The sequence below is a fragment of the Ascaphus truei genome, chromosome 4, assembly GCF_040206685.1.
Source record: "Ascaphus truei isolate aAscTru1 chromosome 4, aAscTru1.hap1, whole genome shotgun sequence".
NCBI classification, from domain to species: Eukaryota; Metazoa; Chordata; class Amphibia; order Anura; family Ascaphidae; genus Ascaphus; species Ascaphus truei.
Window position 1 is genome coordinate 131,898,084 of NC_134486.1, and position 13,955 is coordinate 131,912,038.

The 13,955-nt window shown below is 38.6% G+C and overlaps 1 protein-coding gene across 8 annotated transcripts in view; it reads left to right on the forward strand.

Moving 5' to 3' along the window:
* The window catches only part of BIRC6 (baculoviral IAP repeat containing 6), a 240,383-nt gene that overhangs the window by 206,686 nt on the left and 19,742 nt on the right, over positions 1-13,955 (forward strand). For all 8 annotated transcript variants that reach the window (XM_075596608.1, XM_075596614.1, XM_075596615.1 and 5 more), the window contains exons 67-71: positions 1,405-1,550; positions 3,654-3,764; positions 7,285-7,502; positions 8,110-8,271; positions 11,835-11,912. In XM_075596608.1, the coding sequence (XP_075452723.1) occupies positions 1,405-1,550; positions 3,654-3,764; positions 7,285-7,502; positions 8,110-8,271; positions 11,835-11,912 (715 nt within the window). The remainder of the gene's footprint in view (positions 1-1,404; positions 1,551-3,653; positions 3,765-7,284; positions 7,503-8,109; positions 8,272-11,834; positions 11,913-13,955) is intronic.

The following is a 13,955-nucleotide window of genomic DNA, read 5'->3' on the forward strand; positions in this document are numbered from 1 at the left end:
AAAGATCTACAAATGTTTTTTCACGCTTTTATCTGGGATGGCAAGCGTCCCAGAGTTAAGTTCTCCATCCTAAGGGGAGGATTGACAGTTCCCAACCTTCTTGCATACTAGTAAACATCTAGGCTGAGCCAGATCCTCCTTTGGAATTATATACAAAATTCAAGGTTTTAGGTGGATGTTGGGTGGAACAAGGGGTTAGGTGGGACAGAGGTTCCCCTATAGGCATCAACTGCCCCCTCTGGTTATCTTGCAAGAACAGACAAGCAAACTCCCCCTCTTTCCTGGGTGAGCCCGATTCTTGTAGTTTAGGTGCACCCATATTTTGATGTATGTTGAATATCTCTAGTACATAGATGCAGCTAGAACTGGTAATGTTATAAGAACTTTATTTCATATAGAACTTTTCTCTCAGGGAGGCTCAGAGCGCTTCACAATTTCAATATAGTGTGCAGTACGCAGCGCAGTTCATAGAATGGTACATGTACAGTCCCTCCCTGAGGTACAAGGAGATATTGACATTCCTGAGATTCGAAGTAGCGGGCATCAGAATTTGATCCAGGCTCCCCCTGCTTCAAAGTCAGGGTCATTATTTTGTGTCGGTGCCTTTACTTGGTAGATGGTAAAGTTTTTCATGTTTCTTAACTTCAGGTATGTTCAGTGGTCCAAGAAAACAGCACCAAATAGCGCAGAATATCTAACGTAAGCTATTGTCAGAATGGGAAATGAATAGCTATGGTGATTTGAGAGATTTCACCTCTAATCACAGTTTATCGTGAAATTGTATAGTGACTTTCTATTTTAAAGATATATTGATATATAAACTTTTTTTTAATTACTTTGGGAAAGTTTCTAGTTAGATACTATCAAAGATACGTATGCATTGCATTGTTTGATGTGTTAATGTATTGTTTGGCTTTGCAGTTTAAATTTCGTTACATTTTCAACTTCTCTTAAATTAAAAATGTTCAGAAGTTATAGCATGGGTTGGTTGTCACGTAAGTGAGAGAAGTGAACTCTGACTGGTGGAACGTTTGAGCGAGTGGACCCTTATTGAAATAATTTCTGGACCCAAAGTATTTTGAGTTCTGTGCTTCTATAAGAGGGGGGTTTCCCCTGAGGTGACCTGAAATTATGTTTTTGGTGTCAAGCGCATTGGAATTTGTTGTGCATGCTCCATAAAAATTGTAATTAAATTGCAAAGGGAAAAAAAAAAGAAGTGCGGGGAAAATATAAACTTGCTATATGTCAACTCCTTTTTTTTTTTTATTAACGTTTCCAATGAGAACTAAACTAGCTTGTGATTTATGATTTTTGAACCAAGCATGTGCCAAGAAAAAAAAATGTATTATATTGCTTCAGCAGGGATGTCATCTTTTGTTTTATTCCCTTCCCAAAAACAAATAGGTCCAAGAAAGATAAGGCCAAAGCGGGAGTGAAACCAGATGCATCCGACCCTGAGCCAGAGGGCCTAACGCTGCTCGTGCCAGACATTCAGAGAACGGCCGAGATCGTTTTTGTCGCCACCACCAGCCTCCGTCAAGCTAACCAAGGTAAGACTCGGAGCACCATGCTCCTAATATGGAGTAATGTACCATACAAGTCTAAGGCTCATCTGTGACTCTTGTCGTTCTAAATAATGTCTACATTGCAAATATAAGCCCCCACACTGAATTTGATGGGTTAGATGTTGGTCTCTAGGATATTCTTTATTACATTTTTGTTAATTTTTTTTTGAATGTTTAAAACACGAAATCATTTTTACCTAATCACAGTTGTAAAACCTACATCTAAATACTAGCTTTGGCAGTTGAACATTTATTAGATACAAGTCTACTCTATTTCTATAAAGATAAAGAAATGTATTCCAACAAAGATTGATTTATGTGCATAATCTGTCTAAATAGGATAATTTATCTACAGATAGAAATGGTTTCATCAATAAATGATGGTTATTTTGTATTTCTTAGTTATTAGTCTGTATACATTAACATTTCTTAAATATAATGCATTTAAACTGAAGTACATCACAATTACATACTGTATCTGCACTATCGCTGGGGGACCTTATTCCTTTAGCTTCAAGTATCACCTTTATTCTGTTTATACTAAAGGTTATACATGTGAAGGCCAATGACTCTTGGATATATTCTACTTGATGTTCTTCCACTAACACCAGTCCCCAATTCAGTGGCGTAGCTAGAAATGAAACATTTTTTCAGGGCCCCATTAAAAATCAACTTATTCTGTAGATTCAAAATTAAATATACCGCACATCGAAATATAGATTAGATTACTTATCTATATTTTAAATTAAATGTTGCCGCCCTAGGCCCGGGCCTAATGGGAAATCCACCACTGGAACAGCTATTGAATCTCATTGTGGATGGGTGCTCAGATAAGTTACCACCTTCTACTTTACCATAAAGTAGAGGGTGGGAACCTCTCTGCACCCATCCACAATGAGTTTCAGTAGCTTTTTTTTCTCAAATACTAATTGCTTTTTTCTCCAAGTTGTGTAAAATTAACCATACACTTTAAATAAATCAGCATAGTAATATAAGATAATACTGACTGCAATGTTGTTCTCACTCTCCCCATCCTCTCCCTGATCCTCTCTCTCATCATCCCTCCTCAGCTCTCCCCCTCATCATCCCCATCAGCTTCTCCCCCAATCCCCCTCATCATCATCAATCACATCTCCCCAGTCCCCATCATATCACCCCCATTCCCCCCTCCATCATCAATCTTCCCCAGTCGTCATCATCATATCTTCCCACCCCCCCTCATCATTATAATTATCATCATCAATCATATCTCCTCCCCCCACCCCCTCCCCATGCCTACCTGGTTAATAGACTAGGACTCTGAGACAGGCGAGGGGAGATGCTGTTATGCTGCGGCGGACCATAGGTATTAAGGCATTAGCCGGTAGTTGTAGCAGAATCTCTTGAGTCATCAGAGCAGAGCAGGACCGCAAGCACACTCTAGCAGCAGACACTGGAAGTTCCGGCTCACACTGCTAGAGTGCGCTCCTCCCTTTCCGTCCTCCACTGACTCGAGTGAATATGCTAGTACTACCGGCTAATTCTTTAAAACCTCCTGGGGCCCCTGACCGCAGCATAATATCTCACCCTGCCTGTCTCTACGGCAAGACGGGAACCAAGCGGGCTGTGGGGTGGGGGAACGCGGGCCCCCAGGCTTTGCCCGGGCTATAGCTACGCCGCTGCCCCAATTCCATTCTTTATATCCCCTCCCTAATTCTCAGCTATGATTTACCATACCTCTTGCTTCTCGTACTCCGCTCAAGGCTGTCTTTTCGCTACCCTCTTGTGTCCATCAACATCTCAAGAAAATGGGGGAAATGATTGGACAATATGGGGGCATTGTGTGTTGAACTGAGTACAGCAGTTCTAAGAAATAATTTTCAGTTTCTATATGGTAAATAGAAAAATGTAGCCAGTTTGCAATGTGCAGGTGCGTGCAACATTTTTGTTTTACTACATTAATATATAGTTGGTGTTCTTCAATAAGCAATGCACTGTTAGTTGACCACCATTTGCCCCCAAAAATTGAAGCAAAGTGTTCAGGTGTGCTCTTGCAGGGGTGAGCTGTAACGAACCTACAATGGAAAGTATTCGTTTTGCATTCCCCAGAAAAGAAGATGGCGGAGTTCTCCAAAAAAGCTGCAGTGAAATCCAAGCCTTTCGCGGTTTTACGGTCACTAGAGGAGACGTATGTGGCTATCATGAGAAAGCTACAGTTTGGTAAGAAAGTGTTTCTATTACTTTACCTCTTGTTTTTCACTTTAGATTGCATGCATCTTATTTTACTCTACATGGTACTTATCTGTTTTAATGCCTTTGCTGCCAAAGAGGCAGAGCAGTGTGTTGCAGGCCTCATATGGCCTTGGGGATGTTTTGTATCCTTTCATAACCCCTGAAAATAAATATGGTCACTTGTATCGCTATACTGTACTCTTTTAACCATACTACCATACTACCAGTCTACTTCGAGAAATTGGGGCTTCTGTGGAGCTTTACACCACAAAAAATTGTTTGTATATTGCGCTTTCCCACTGTCTTGTAAACCGTAATAGCCAAAAGGATGCTCCTACTCTCCCTTTTATTTTCCAGAGCTAGTTAGTTGTTGCAAAGTGCAATATCTTTGCAGAAAAAAAAGGATAGCTGCTTGAGTATTCAGCCACAAGAGCCCCCAAGCATGATGATCATTTTTGGAGGTTATCCCAAAGTAGCACAATCTTGTGCTAACGCGTGGTTTTCCACTTATTTGTTAAAATTGACCACAAAGATTTTCACTAAATTTGACCAATGTAATCCACACCTGCACAGTTTTGTCAGATCCCATATTCCCACTTCAAAATTAAAGGTTCTAACCACCTGAAATGAGTGGCTTACAAAACGGGTGTTTTATCTGTAAATGTCAGCATAATAACCCTGATGTGCCACTGAAAAATAAGTTAACTATAGATTTAGAAACAAAATAGGGAATTCGCATCCACTGTTTGTGGCTATCTGATTTCGGATAAATAAACTGCATTTGTGCAATGCCAGGGTAAGAACCGGTCTGTAGAATCTTGCATCAGTAGTATTTGCTGGTAATACAGTGAGCACAGGGATAATCTTGTGCATGAAAACATGGTCACTGTTTTTCATACTGAACAAGATTCACAGAAAATGGTCTTTTTTTAAAAAAAAAAAAAAAAAAATGTTTTACACCATATTATGATTATTGTATTCCTGGCTTCACTGCAGGCTCTAAGTGCACAAAAGCTAGTGAAGTGGTTCTGTCTTAGGTCTTTCTGTTGAAGTGTTCCCAACTGTAAAGTATATAAACAAGAAAAATGAGGATGCAATCTGTGTGGACATTCCCAGCCCCCCTGAGCCATGTTCCATTTACTGACTATCCTTCACTACCGCTGGGATGGGCTTATTCCTGGTGATGTCCAAAAGTACCTTATTATTATTTATGTATTTGTGATGGCAAGACCAAAGCTAACAGTCCACGGCTACTCTATTTTTAAAGCTGTTAGGGCAGTTGTACTTGACTCCTATCATACACAAAGCCTCTGTGAGAAAGGGTCTCATCTGCAATATACACATTGAAATGTGTTGCTTTAATGCGGCACTGCCACCGTAAGCAGCACTGCAGTATGGTTCCACCTACTAGTTTAGTCTAGGTGGGAAGCTGGGGGTCGCCACAGACGAACCACGTTAATTTCCATTCCCGATACCCTCTGCTTCCCAAGTTACTGACCTCCTACGGTGCCCTCTGCAACACTCCCCGCTGCAGACATCACATGGAGTTGTTAATTTCCTGCAGCACGTGCATCAACGGGAAGCCGCAATGTCATCTGTCGCGGCATCCTATTGGCCGACGTGCCGCAAGAGATTTAAGAACCGGCAGGTAATACAGAGGTAATTATCTCGGGAAGCAGGGAATCTCCAGAGCTGAAATTAACACGGTTCAGCTTTGGGGACCCCCTGCTTCATAACATTAACGGGGGGAAAAATTTAAGCAGCACTGCCACCTTGGGTAAGTAGTTGTACAATTGAAGTGCTGCTGTTTTTTTAGGTGCTTTAACATCCAGACAATTTTATTTGTACTTGGTCAGCCACTAGTACTTTCTGAGCACATTTTATAGAAATTCAAGCCAGTGGGCAAGTCCTGCAAAATGTATTGTACCCTTCAGCCATACCTTCAGCCCTTCTGACGGGCTTCAACAGTGAATCAGATCTTGCCGTATCCAATGAAAATGCCACTGCTTTTTTTATTTAACATTTTAGTTTTTCTCTATTGTGTGTTGTTGTAACTCTTGTGCTGCTATAGTGGCTCCGCAGCTTCATTTGGCCGTCCCTGCAGCAGTCGCGTTTGTTCTGAAAATTCAAAGAACTCCCAAAACAGTTGCATTTGGCTACAGCAACCATGAAGATATTATTTTGCTAAGCTGTAATGGTTTGTTTAGCTCCGTTACACTATTGCTCATTGTTGAAGCAAGCAACCTCACGGCTCATAAAGTGATAAATAATTTAAGTAAGAAATGTGTTTGGATAATGTTGGAGTTGGCCTTATTTTGAGCAGGAATTCGACAGCATTTAGATATCAATATAGATTTGTATCCACTGGTTCAGTATATCTTTAGCCTTTCTTTAAAATGTCACTATGAGTGTGTGATGAGTCTCCGGTTGTGTTGGTTCCCACTATTGGAGCCCTGCCAAGTGCCAGTGATGATTGTTGTATTCTGACATTCACACACCTATAGCAAAACCATGTTATAGAGGAAAGGCTTTCACTGAGTCCAATTTTGTTTCCCCTTTTGGACTAATTAAATAGATGGAAGACAGGATTAGGTTCTCAACCAAAGATAAACCAAGCAAGAGCTGTTTTTTTCCCCCAGACTTTAAACCATGTAAATTCTGCCCTCGCTTTCTTGAAGCCGGACTAATTAGGTGTAATTCTTTAAAGGAAACATTCTCACGCTTTTCCATATTGGAGATTACTTAAACAGCTAATGCCCAGGAGGACCAAACTTTGTCTTGGCTTTTATATACTGTAGATCTGGGGAAAGCTCACACAATTAGGAGATACTGTATTACTGTACTTTCAATTCTTGTATATGGACCCTAGTTAAAAAAAAAAAATAAAGAGATCCTTTACCGTTGAAACGATTATAGATTATTTCATAAATATTTTCATAGATATTGCAGACCGACTCAACACAATGTTTTAACCTACATACATTTACAGGTATATTACTGGAATATCACTAACATTTTGAACTCCAATAGAAAAATATTTACTTCGTTCTGGGGTAAAGAAAGCTGACCAACATTGATTTTTGTGTACGCAAACCTGCTGGTGTTTAACCTCGAGAGTAACTATTGTATCATAAATTAATTTTATGCCGCTCCAGATGGAGTGCCTTGGATACATGAACTCCCTTGGTTTGACATGTCTGAAAAAAATATAGATGTTTTACAGTATATATGGCAGCGTATGCCTCTCTTCCGTTTGTCTCTAGTTGTATTGTTTGCTTTGCCTGCGCAGTTTATGCTTTAAGAATATCATCATAGAGGAAAGAAACCATGTCTCTTACAACTGTTTGTGTGCATATTGACACGAGTTCCATCCATGTGAGACACAGGAGATGCATTTAGCTGTAACAGATATGTCTGAACACCAAAATAACATATTTTTTTTTCATGCATAATTGCTTTGTTGTGTTGCATCCTTGAGACTAATAGGCTCCCATTTGCACGTTTATAGACACGTTTGAGATGGTTTCTGAAGATGACGACGGGAAGCTGGTATTTAAGGTGAATTACCACTACATGTCTCAGGTGAAAAATGCAAGTGATGCAAACAGTGCCGCCAGAGCCCGGCGCCTGGCCCAGGAAGCAGTCACGCTCTCCACTTCTCTGCCACTTTCGTCTTCATCCAGTGTCTTTGTCCGGTGTGATGAGGAACGGCTGGACATCATGAAGGTAAAGCTTTAAGAACTAGTGTTCGTGAAAAAGGCACGTACAATGAAATTCTACCCTTCCAAGATATTATAACAATAGTATTTTTCTTTTATTTTTTTCTTTCCTTTTACACCAAATATTTACAAGTGATGGAATTAATCACCCCCACTTCCATTCCACTGCTGAAAATTAACATGCTGTAATATACTGTGTGTCATAGATTACGAAACCATTTCTATTTTTAAGAAGCCATTGTTAGCCTAGCATAGGTTGAGTATTTTGAGTAGAGTAATGTTTTCTGTAGGATTCCGCCTGAAGACGTAAAAGGTTGCAAACAAGGTGGATGGATTATACTAAGTTTGTCAAAGGTCGATCCTGAAATGACCCCAGTTTTATATCAAATAAAATTTGCATATAAAACCTTATATGATAATTTATAGTGAACTGTGTGTGTTGGCACCATCCTAAAAACCTGACCCGTGTCAATTGAATTTGGATTATTCAAGAAATACCTTTTTTTCAACAGTACTGCTGCCATTTAATTTGGTCAACATATGGAAGGAACAAGGCTTTAGCTAATAGCTGTACCTAATTTTTTCCCATCTTCGTGTTTGGTTTTAATTTACAGGTTTTGATAACCGGCCCAGCGGATACCCCTTATGCCAATGGCTGCTTTGAATTCGATGTATATTTTCCTCAAGATTATCCTAATTCTCCTCCACTTGTGAATCTGGAGACAACAGGTGGCCACAGCGTCCGGTTCAATCCAAACCTTTACAATGACGGAAAGGTAATGTCTTTTGAGGATCCCATTAATGGCCCTCATATATTGTAGGCATTCCTAAAAGTTTATATTTATAGTGTTGTTCTTCCCACTCACACCTTTCTGCCATCTCCATTTAAATTAGGAATGTCATATATTAGGCTGGTCAGTAATATCTTTTTTTATCTATAAATAGTCAGAATGTTTTTTTTTTTAAGTCCCTATTTAGCATCTCTTAATTATTTAGAAGTCATAAATCATTAGATCAGGGTGATGTGTAATAAGATTGTCTTTTAAATAATATTAAAAACCATTCACACTTTAAATGGAAAGATAATTTAGAACAGGCGTGACCAACTCCAGTCCTCAAGGGCCACCAACAGGTTGGGTTTTAAGGATATCCCTGCTTCCGCACAGGTAGCTCAATCAGTGGCTTAGTGGTTGAATAAGCTACCTGTGCTGCAGCAGGGGTATCCATAAAACCCGACCTGTTGATGACAAGTTGGCCACCCCTGATTTAGCAGATTATCAAGTGGCCAGAGAAGAAACAAAAATTGAACTGAAGTGGTCAGTTTTCACAGTAGAGCAGATGAGTAAAGAGACTTCTTGGAGATCAGTATATGGGCCTGTACTTGACATTCATTCCTCTATTTTATGAATGAATATATTGACAAGTTGACAAAATCCATCGATAACCATTTAGCACAACATTGTCAAGCCAAAAGATAAGGACGGGGCTGAATAGGTTACAGTGACCCAGATCTTGCAGTTATTGTGAATGTCTGGCTGATGTCTCTTCAGTGTTCATCAGACTTCTAAAGCAAATACATTGTTCTTGCATGTACAGTATCCAATCAAATTGAAAAAACAATCAAGGCAGAGGGGGGCTAAGAGAATAAAGTTGAGTATTTCCCTGAAAAAGGCTAACACGTTTGAGACACTTGTCGTGTGGGAATATGTGATTAATATATTAAGTGGCAGAGAGAAGATAAACTGGGAACCCCAACAAATGTGGTATCTGATAGGATTAGGAATATAAAAGAAAGGTCATGTTCATGAAAAGTAAATGTATAAGTTATAGTTGGCATGGTGCAATGGTATGCATCGTCGTTGCTTAGTCTGAGATGCTATAAGTCTTTCTGCATACAGGTATATGCCATGTACTCTCCGTAGGACTGTACAATACTGGTCACTGCTGAAAATTAGGTATTATATACTGTATACTGTTTGGTCAGATACCACAAACTGTCCTCTTTAAAGCCTAACCTATTTGCTCTTAGTCTTCTCTTTATATCAGTAGTACTTATCCACACATCCCCTCCTCTTGCTCTTTAGATTGTGCATTGTTTTTTAATGTATTTCAGTTGATCCATTTAGGAATGGGTTAAATTGACATACTTTTAGTCTGATTCAAAGTGGCTGCTTCTTACCTTTGACTCACAATATATCATCTGACTCCACTATTGCATAGTGGGTGAGTTTGTGTGGCTATGCTACCTTGGATGAAATCTGTAAGTAACTTGGTGTTCTGAATCAATTATGCATGAGTACTAAATATTCAGATTCAAGGTTTTTTCACAAATAGTCTCGGATAAGTGCTGGAGGGGCCATAGACCAGACATCATTTGTCTGGGATAGATTAAGTTAAATAACTGAAAATATAGTAATTTGTTACAATTAAGCCCAGTGTAATTTAATACAGCATGAAGCATACCAATGCTCAATCAGATTTTAAACGTTTGTTTTAACTTTGACCATACATTTATTGACTGCATCTTTTCCTAAAGTCTGTCACATCCATCAAAACTGATGTCCAATATGCCACTTCATGTGTCATACTCAGTCCTTTGTATGATTATGAAAACAATGTACACTAGAACGATACAGTACAATTATAGAGATCAGAACAAGACCTGGAGAATATATGGAAGGATATTTAGCAATTATTTCCCATTCCCATTGGTGAAGAAATCCATGTTGCGAACTGTACAGTACAGAAAGAACAGTAATAAGATTTGTGGAATCTTTTAATAGATAATAAAACCATAATACTGCTTGACAGGCTTCATTAGGGCTATTGCACTGCAGCCTCTGGAATGAATGCTGCTCTGTTACATAACAAGGTTTTCGATTCCCAAACTGAAGCAGACTTCAGTTTTTTCCTGTGTACACACGCAGCTTTTCTAATGTGCAACATGGCCACTTTTTCCAATGTAACAAGATTGTTCCATCCAAATATAGCACCTGCAGCCGGTTTGCTGACTACACTTTTCATGTTAACTTCTTTGCCTTCAAGTGCATTGTTTTGCTTTATTTGAAATGCCTCAGCTGTACCTAAGCAAGCTATAGGGAATTTGCACATCTACAGAACACTTTATCTCCGAAGTATATAATGAGTTTTTAACATACTCAACTCTTAAGGTGGATAAGCGACAGAAACCTTTAGTTTAAAGGCCATGGGGATTTAAGTGTAGTGTTCCTACATTGTCTATAAAATCCGAATTTTTCACTTCTCACAAATGTTTTACTTAATATACTGTATGTTGCACTAAGTTTTGGGGACATCAATTGAATGGAAAGGTGGCAGATGTCATGTCGCCTTTACATTTCTTGCTGCTGTTGCATCTTCTGTTCTTAGAAAAGCACTTAATTTGCAGTCACTCCTGAACTCTGCACAAAGCATCAGGAAGCCAACTACAGGGATTGATTAATAAGACACTGAAGTATCAAAAACTATTTGTGTATCAACAATATATAAATATGTCCACTTCAAATAGGTGTGCGTGTGCCAACAAAGTCTCAATCATTTACTACACTTTGCCGTTTTTGGGATTGGCAGTGGTGAGTCCCGCCATCAAAATAGTAGTTCAATTTCTACTATTTATTTATGCTCAAATAAAAATGAATGTTAAGAACTCACCCTGCCTTTTTAAAATGCAATGGTGTATATGCAGTAGAGGGTTTCAGTAGGGAATTTTTACCTAATCTTTAATATAACGCATTCTTACATTGTACATTGTCCACAGCTCTGAACATAACATAAGTTTATTTTTTTTTATTTTTTTAAGATTTAATAAAATGTTAAGAGTAAATTAAAAAATCGGTTAAGGGGATCGATGCAACAAACCTCGTTTCTACTTAATACAAAACCAATGCAAGAAAGGAAGATGGGGAAAACAATAGGAAAGGGTGAGATGTACAGAGGAATGCCCAGTAAAGGATAATGTGGGCGCGTTTTATAAGGCATTAGTACAGTATTTAAATACATGCAACAGTCAGGGCACGTTGTCCAATCCACAAGAAAGCACATAAACATACCCAAAGAAAGAAAGAATCTTCATCCACATTTATCAAGATAAACCTGTAGGTTTGAACATTGAATTTTCAAGACACAATACAATCCCTTCCTTACAGAATTCCATTCTAACCTGTGGTGAACAGGACTGGAGATAAAGTTCAGTAGCACTATAGCGGATACCGAGTCTCACACTTCAAACATAGTGGAATTCCAATTTACTCACTAATTTTCTCTACTATACGTTTAGTTAAGATGCATAGATTAAATCCTGCTCCAAATATGTTTTCTCTAGGTTTGTTTAAGTATACTAAATACTTGGCATGGACGACCAGAGGAAAAATGGAATCCTCAGACATCAAGTTTCTTGCAGGTATGAAGCTTTTTCAACCAAACACATATTCACTGTGTCAAATCCTATTGTAGTACTGTACCTCTTTAACAGAGTAAAAAGATAACTGGGGCGCTCCCTAAAAAATGGAAATTACTCGTAACAATACCAAACACTATTACAGTAACTCTTTAACGACTGTTTATCTTTGAGTGCTAGTACTAGACTCTATTTACTAGATGCTTTATGCTAAGAATAATTCTAATAAACCATTACAGGCAGAACCAATAATAGGGTTGAGTGACATTTTGTATTGCTTTGCAATTGCAGCATTAAGCAGCTCTTCAAAATGGGGCTAGAAATGCATTCTCACCCATTATTGCAGCCAAGTGCTATCACATTGAAATGTCTTCTTTTATAGTGTCACTGGCAAGTTCAATGTTTTCACAGTGAAAGCAAGTGAGATCGAAATGCACAATTTGTCTCGTATTTCTATCTTCTCGATTTAATAGTACTTCAGGGTGTATATCGGCTACCGACGGCTGTCCAGAAATCTGCACATAACTATGACTTATTCTCTTCTCAGCGGAGCTTCCCTATCTTGGGGAAAATGTACTCTGGCTGCACATCCAGCTGCCGAACCATAACTCTGAAAGCATTTGTTAAACCTGTGTCTGTATTACGTGGGCAAGTGGCTGCCAGCTTTTCAAGTGCCAGCTGTGTAGTTAATTCTCGATTTCCTGACTGCATCGCAGAATTAGGAGTGATATCGCTGACAGCTCCAATGAAGTTAAACACTCTAGTTGACCGAGTGTGTGCCGAGTAAAAACGCATCCAGCAAAGTATAAGTCGAGCGTGGCAGGGCACCCCATGGAGCATTGCTGTGATGGATGCTAGTCATTTTGTTTCCAGCGCAAAGGAGATTACCACTTGATCTAATCCTTGTCAGCCGTGTCTAATTTCATGCGCTATTTTTCAAGAATGACCCTTTTCAATATGTTTTTTTTTTCCTAGAAAATTATATTTATACTGCCAAATTAATGAAAGTTTTTTTTAATCCAAGAAAAACGCGAGATAGAAATGACTCCTTGCCATTTTCAGAAAAGGTCTATTTGGAAATGAAAGCGAGTTTGTAGTTAATAGGAATGTCCTTTGTAACTTAATGACCTATGATCTGTTATGTTTTAATGCTATTCTTATTTGCTGCTTTAATGTCCATTCACTTTTAAGCATTACTGATAAAAAGAAATGTATGTCAGAATGTTGAAGTATTTTAAGGAGCCCTGAAACCACTCTGACAAGATGCATTTTCATGCAGCTCATATTATGTTTTCCATCTCCCAGTGAGTTGTTAAATATCAACATTTAAGCTGGTAATTTATTTAGAGTTCTGGTTGCATCATGTTTGTGTTAATTAACATGCACAAACCACGAAGTAGGCAAAAGGTGTAGATGTTCAGGCAACATCAGATGGAGAATTAGATATGCCTTGATTGGGACTTAAGTGCCTTCTTTAAAAATATATAAAATGTGGCAAAAAGTTATTTGTCGGTTGTGTATAAGGAAATATGTTATAGATCGATGCACAAAAATATCGCTCAATTGAAAAAATAAAAACCTTAAATTCTTAATTTAAATCGTGAATTCTTTCAACCACCATATGAAAACTAAAATTGAAACCTATAGAAAAGCTAGGTATGCGAGGGAAACACAGTGATTCCTACATACTGGTATTTTATTTATTTACTTTAACATATGACACACAGCAATGTTCTTTTTAAATAATTTGGCTTTAATTTGTGCGTCTTAGACATTAACTTTAAATTCATAATTCACTTTACAGACTAAATTTTTCTGGCATGCTATCACTACACGTCAATTCTGGAGAGTGTGTGTGTGTGTGTGTGTGTGTGTGTGTGTGTGTGTGTGTGTGTGTGTGTGTGTGTGTGTGTGTGTGTGTGTGTGTGTGTGTGTGTGTGTGTGTGTGTGTGTGTGTGTGTGTGTGTGTGTGTGTGTGTGTGTGTGTGTGTGTGTGTGTGTGTGTGTGTGTGTGTGTGTGTGTGTGTGTGTTATACCTCTATATTT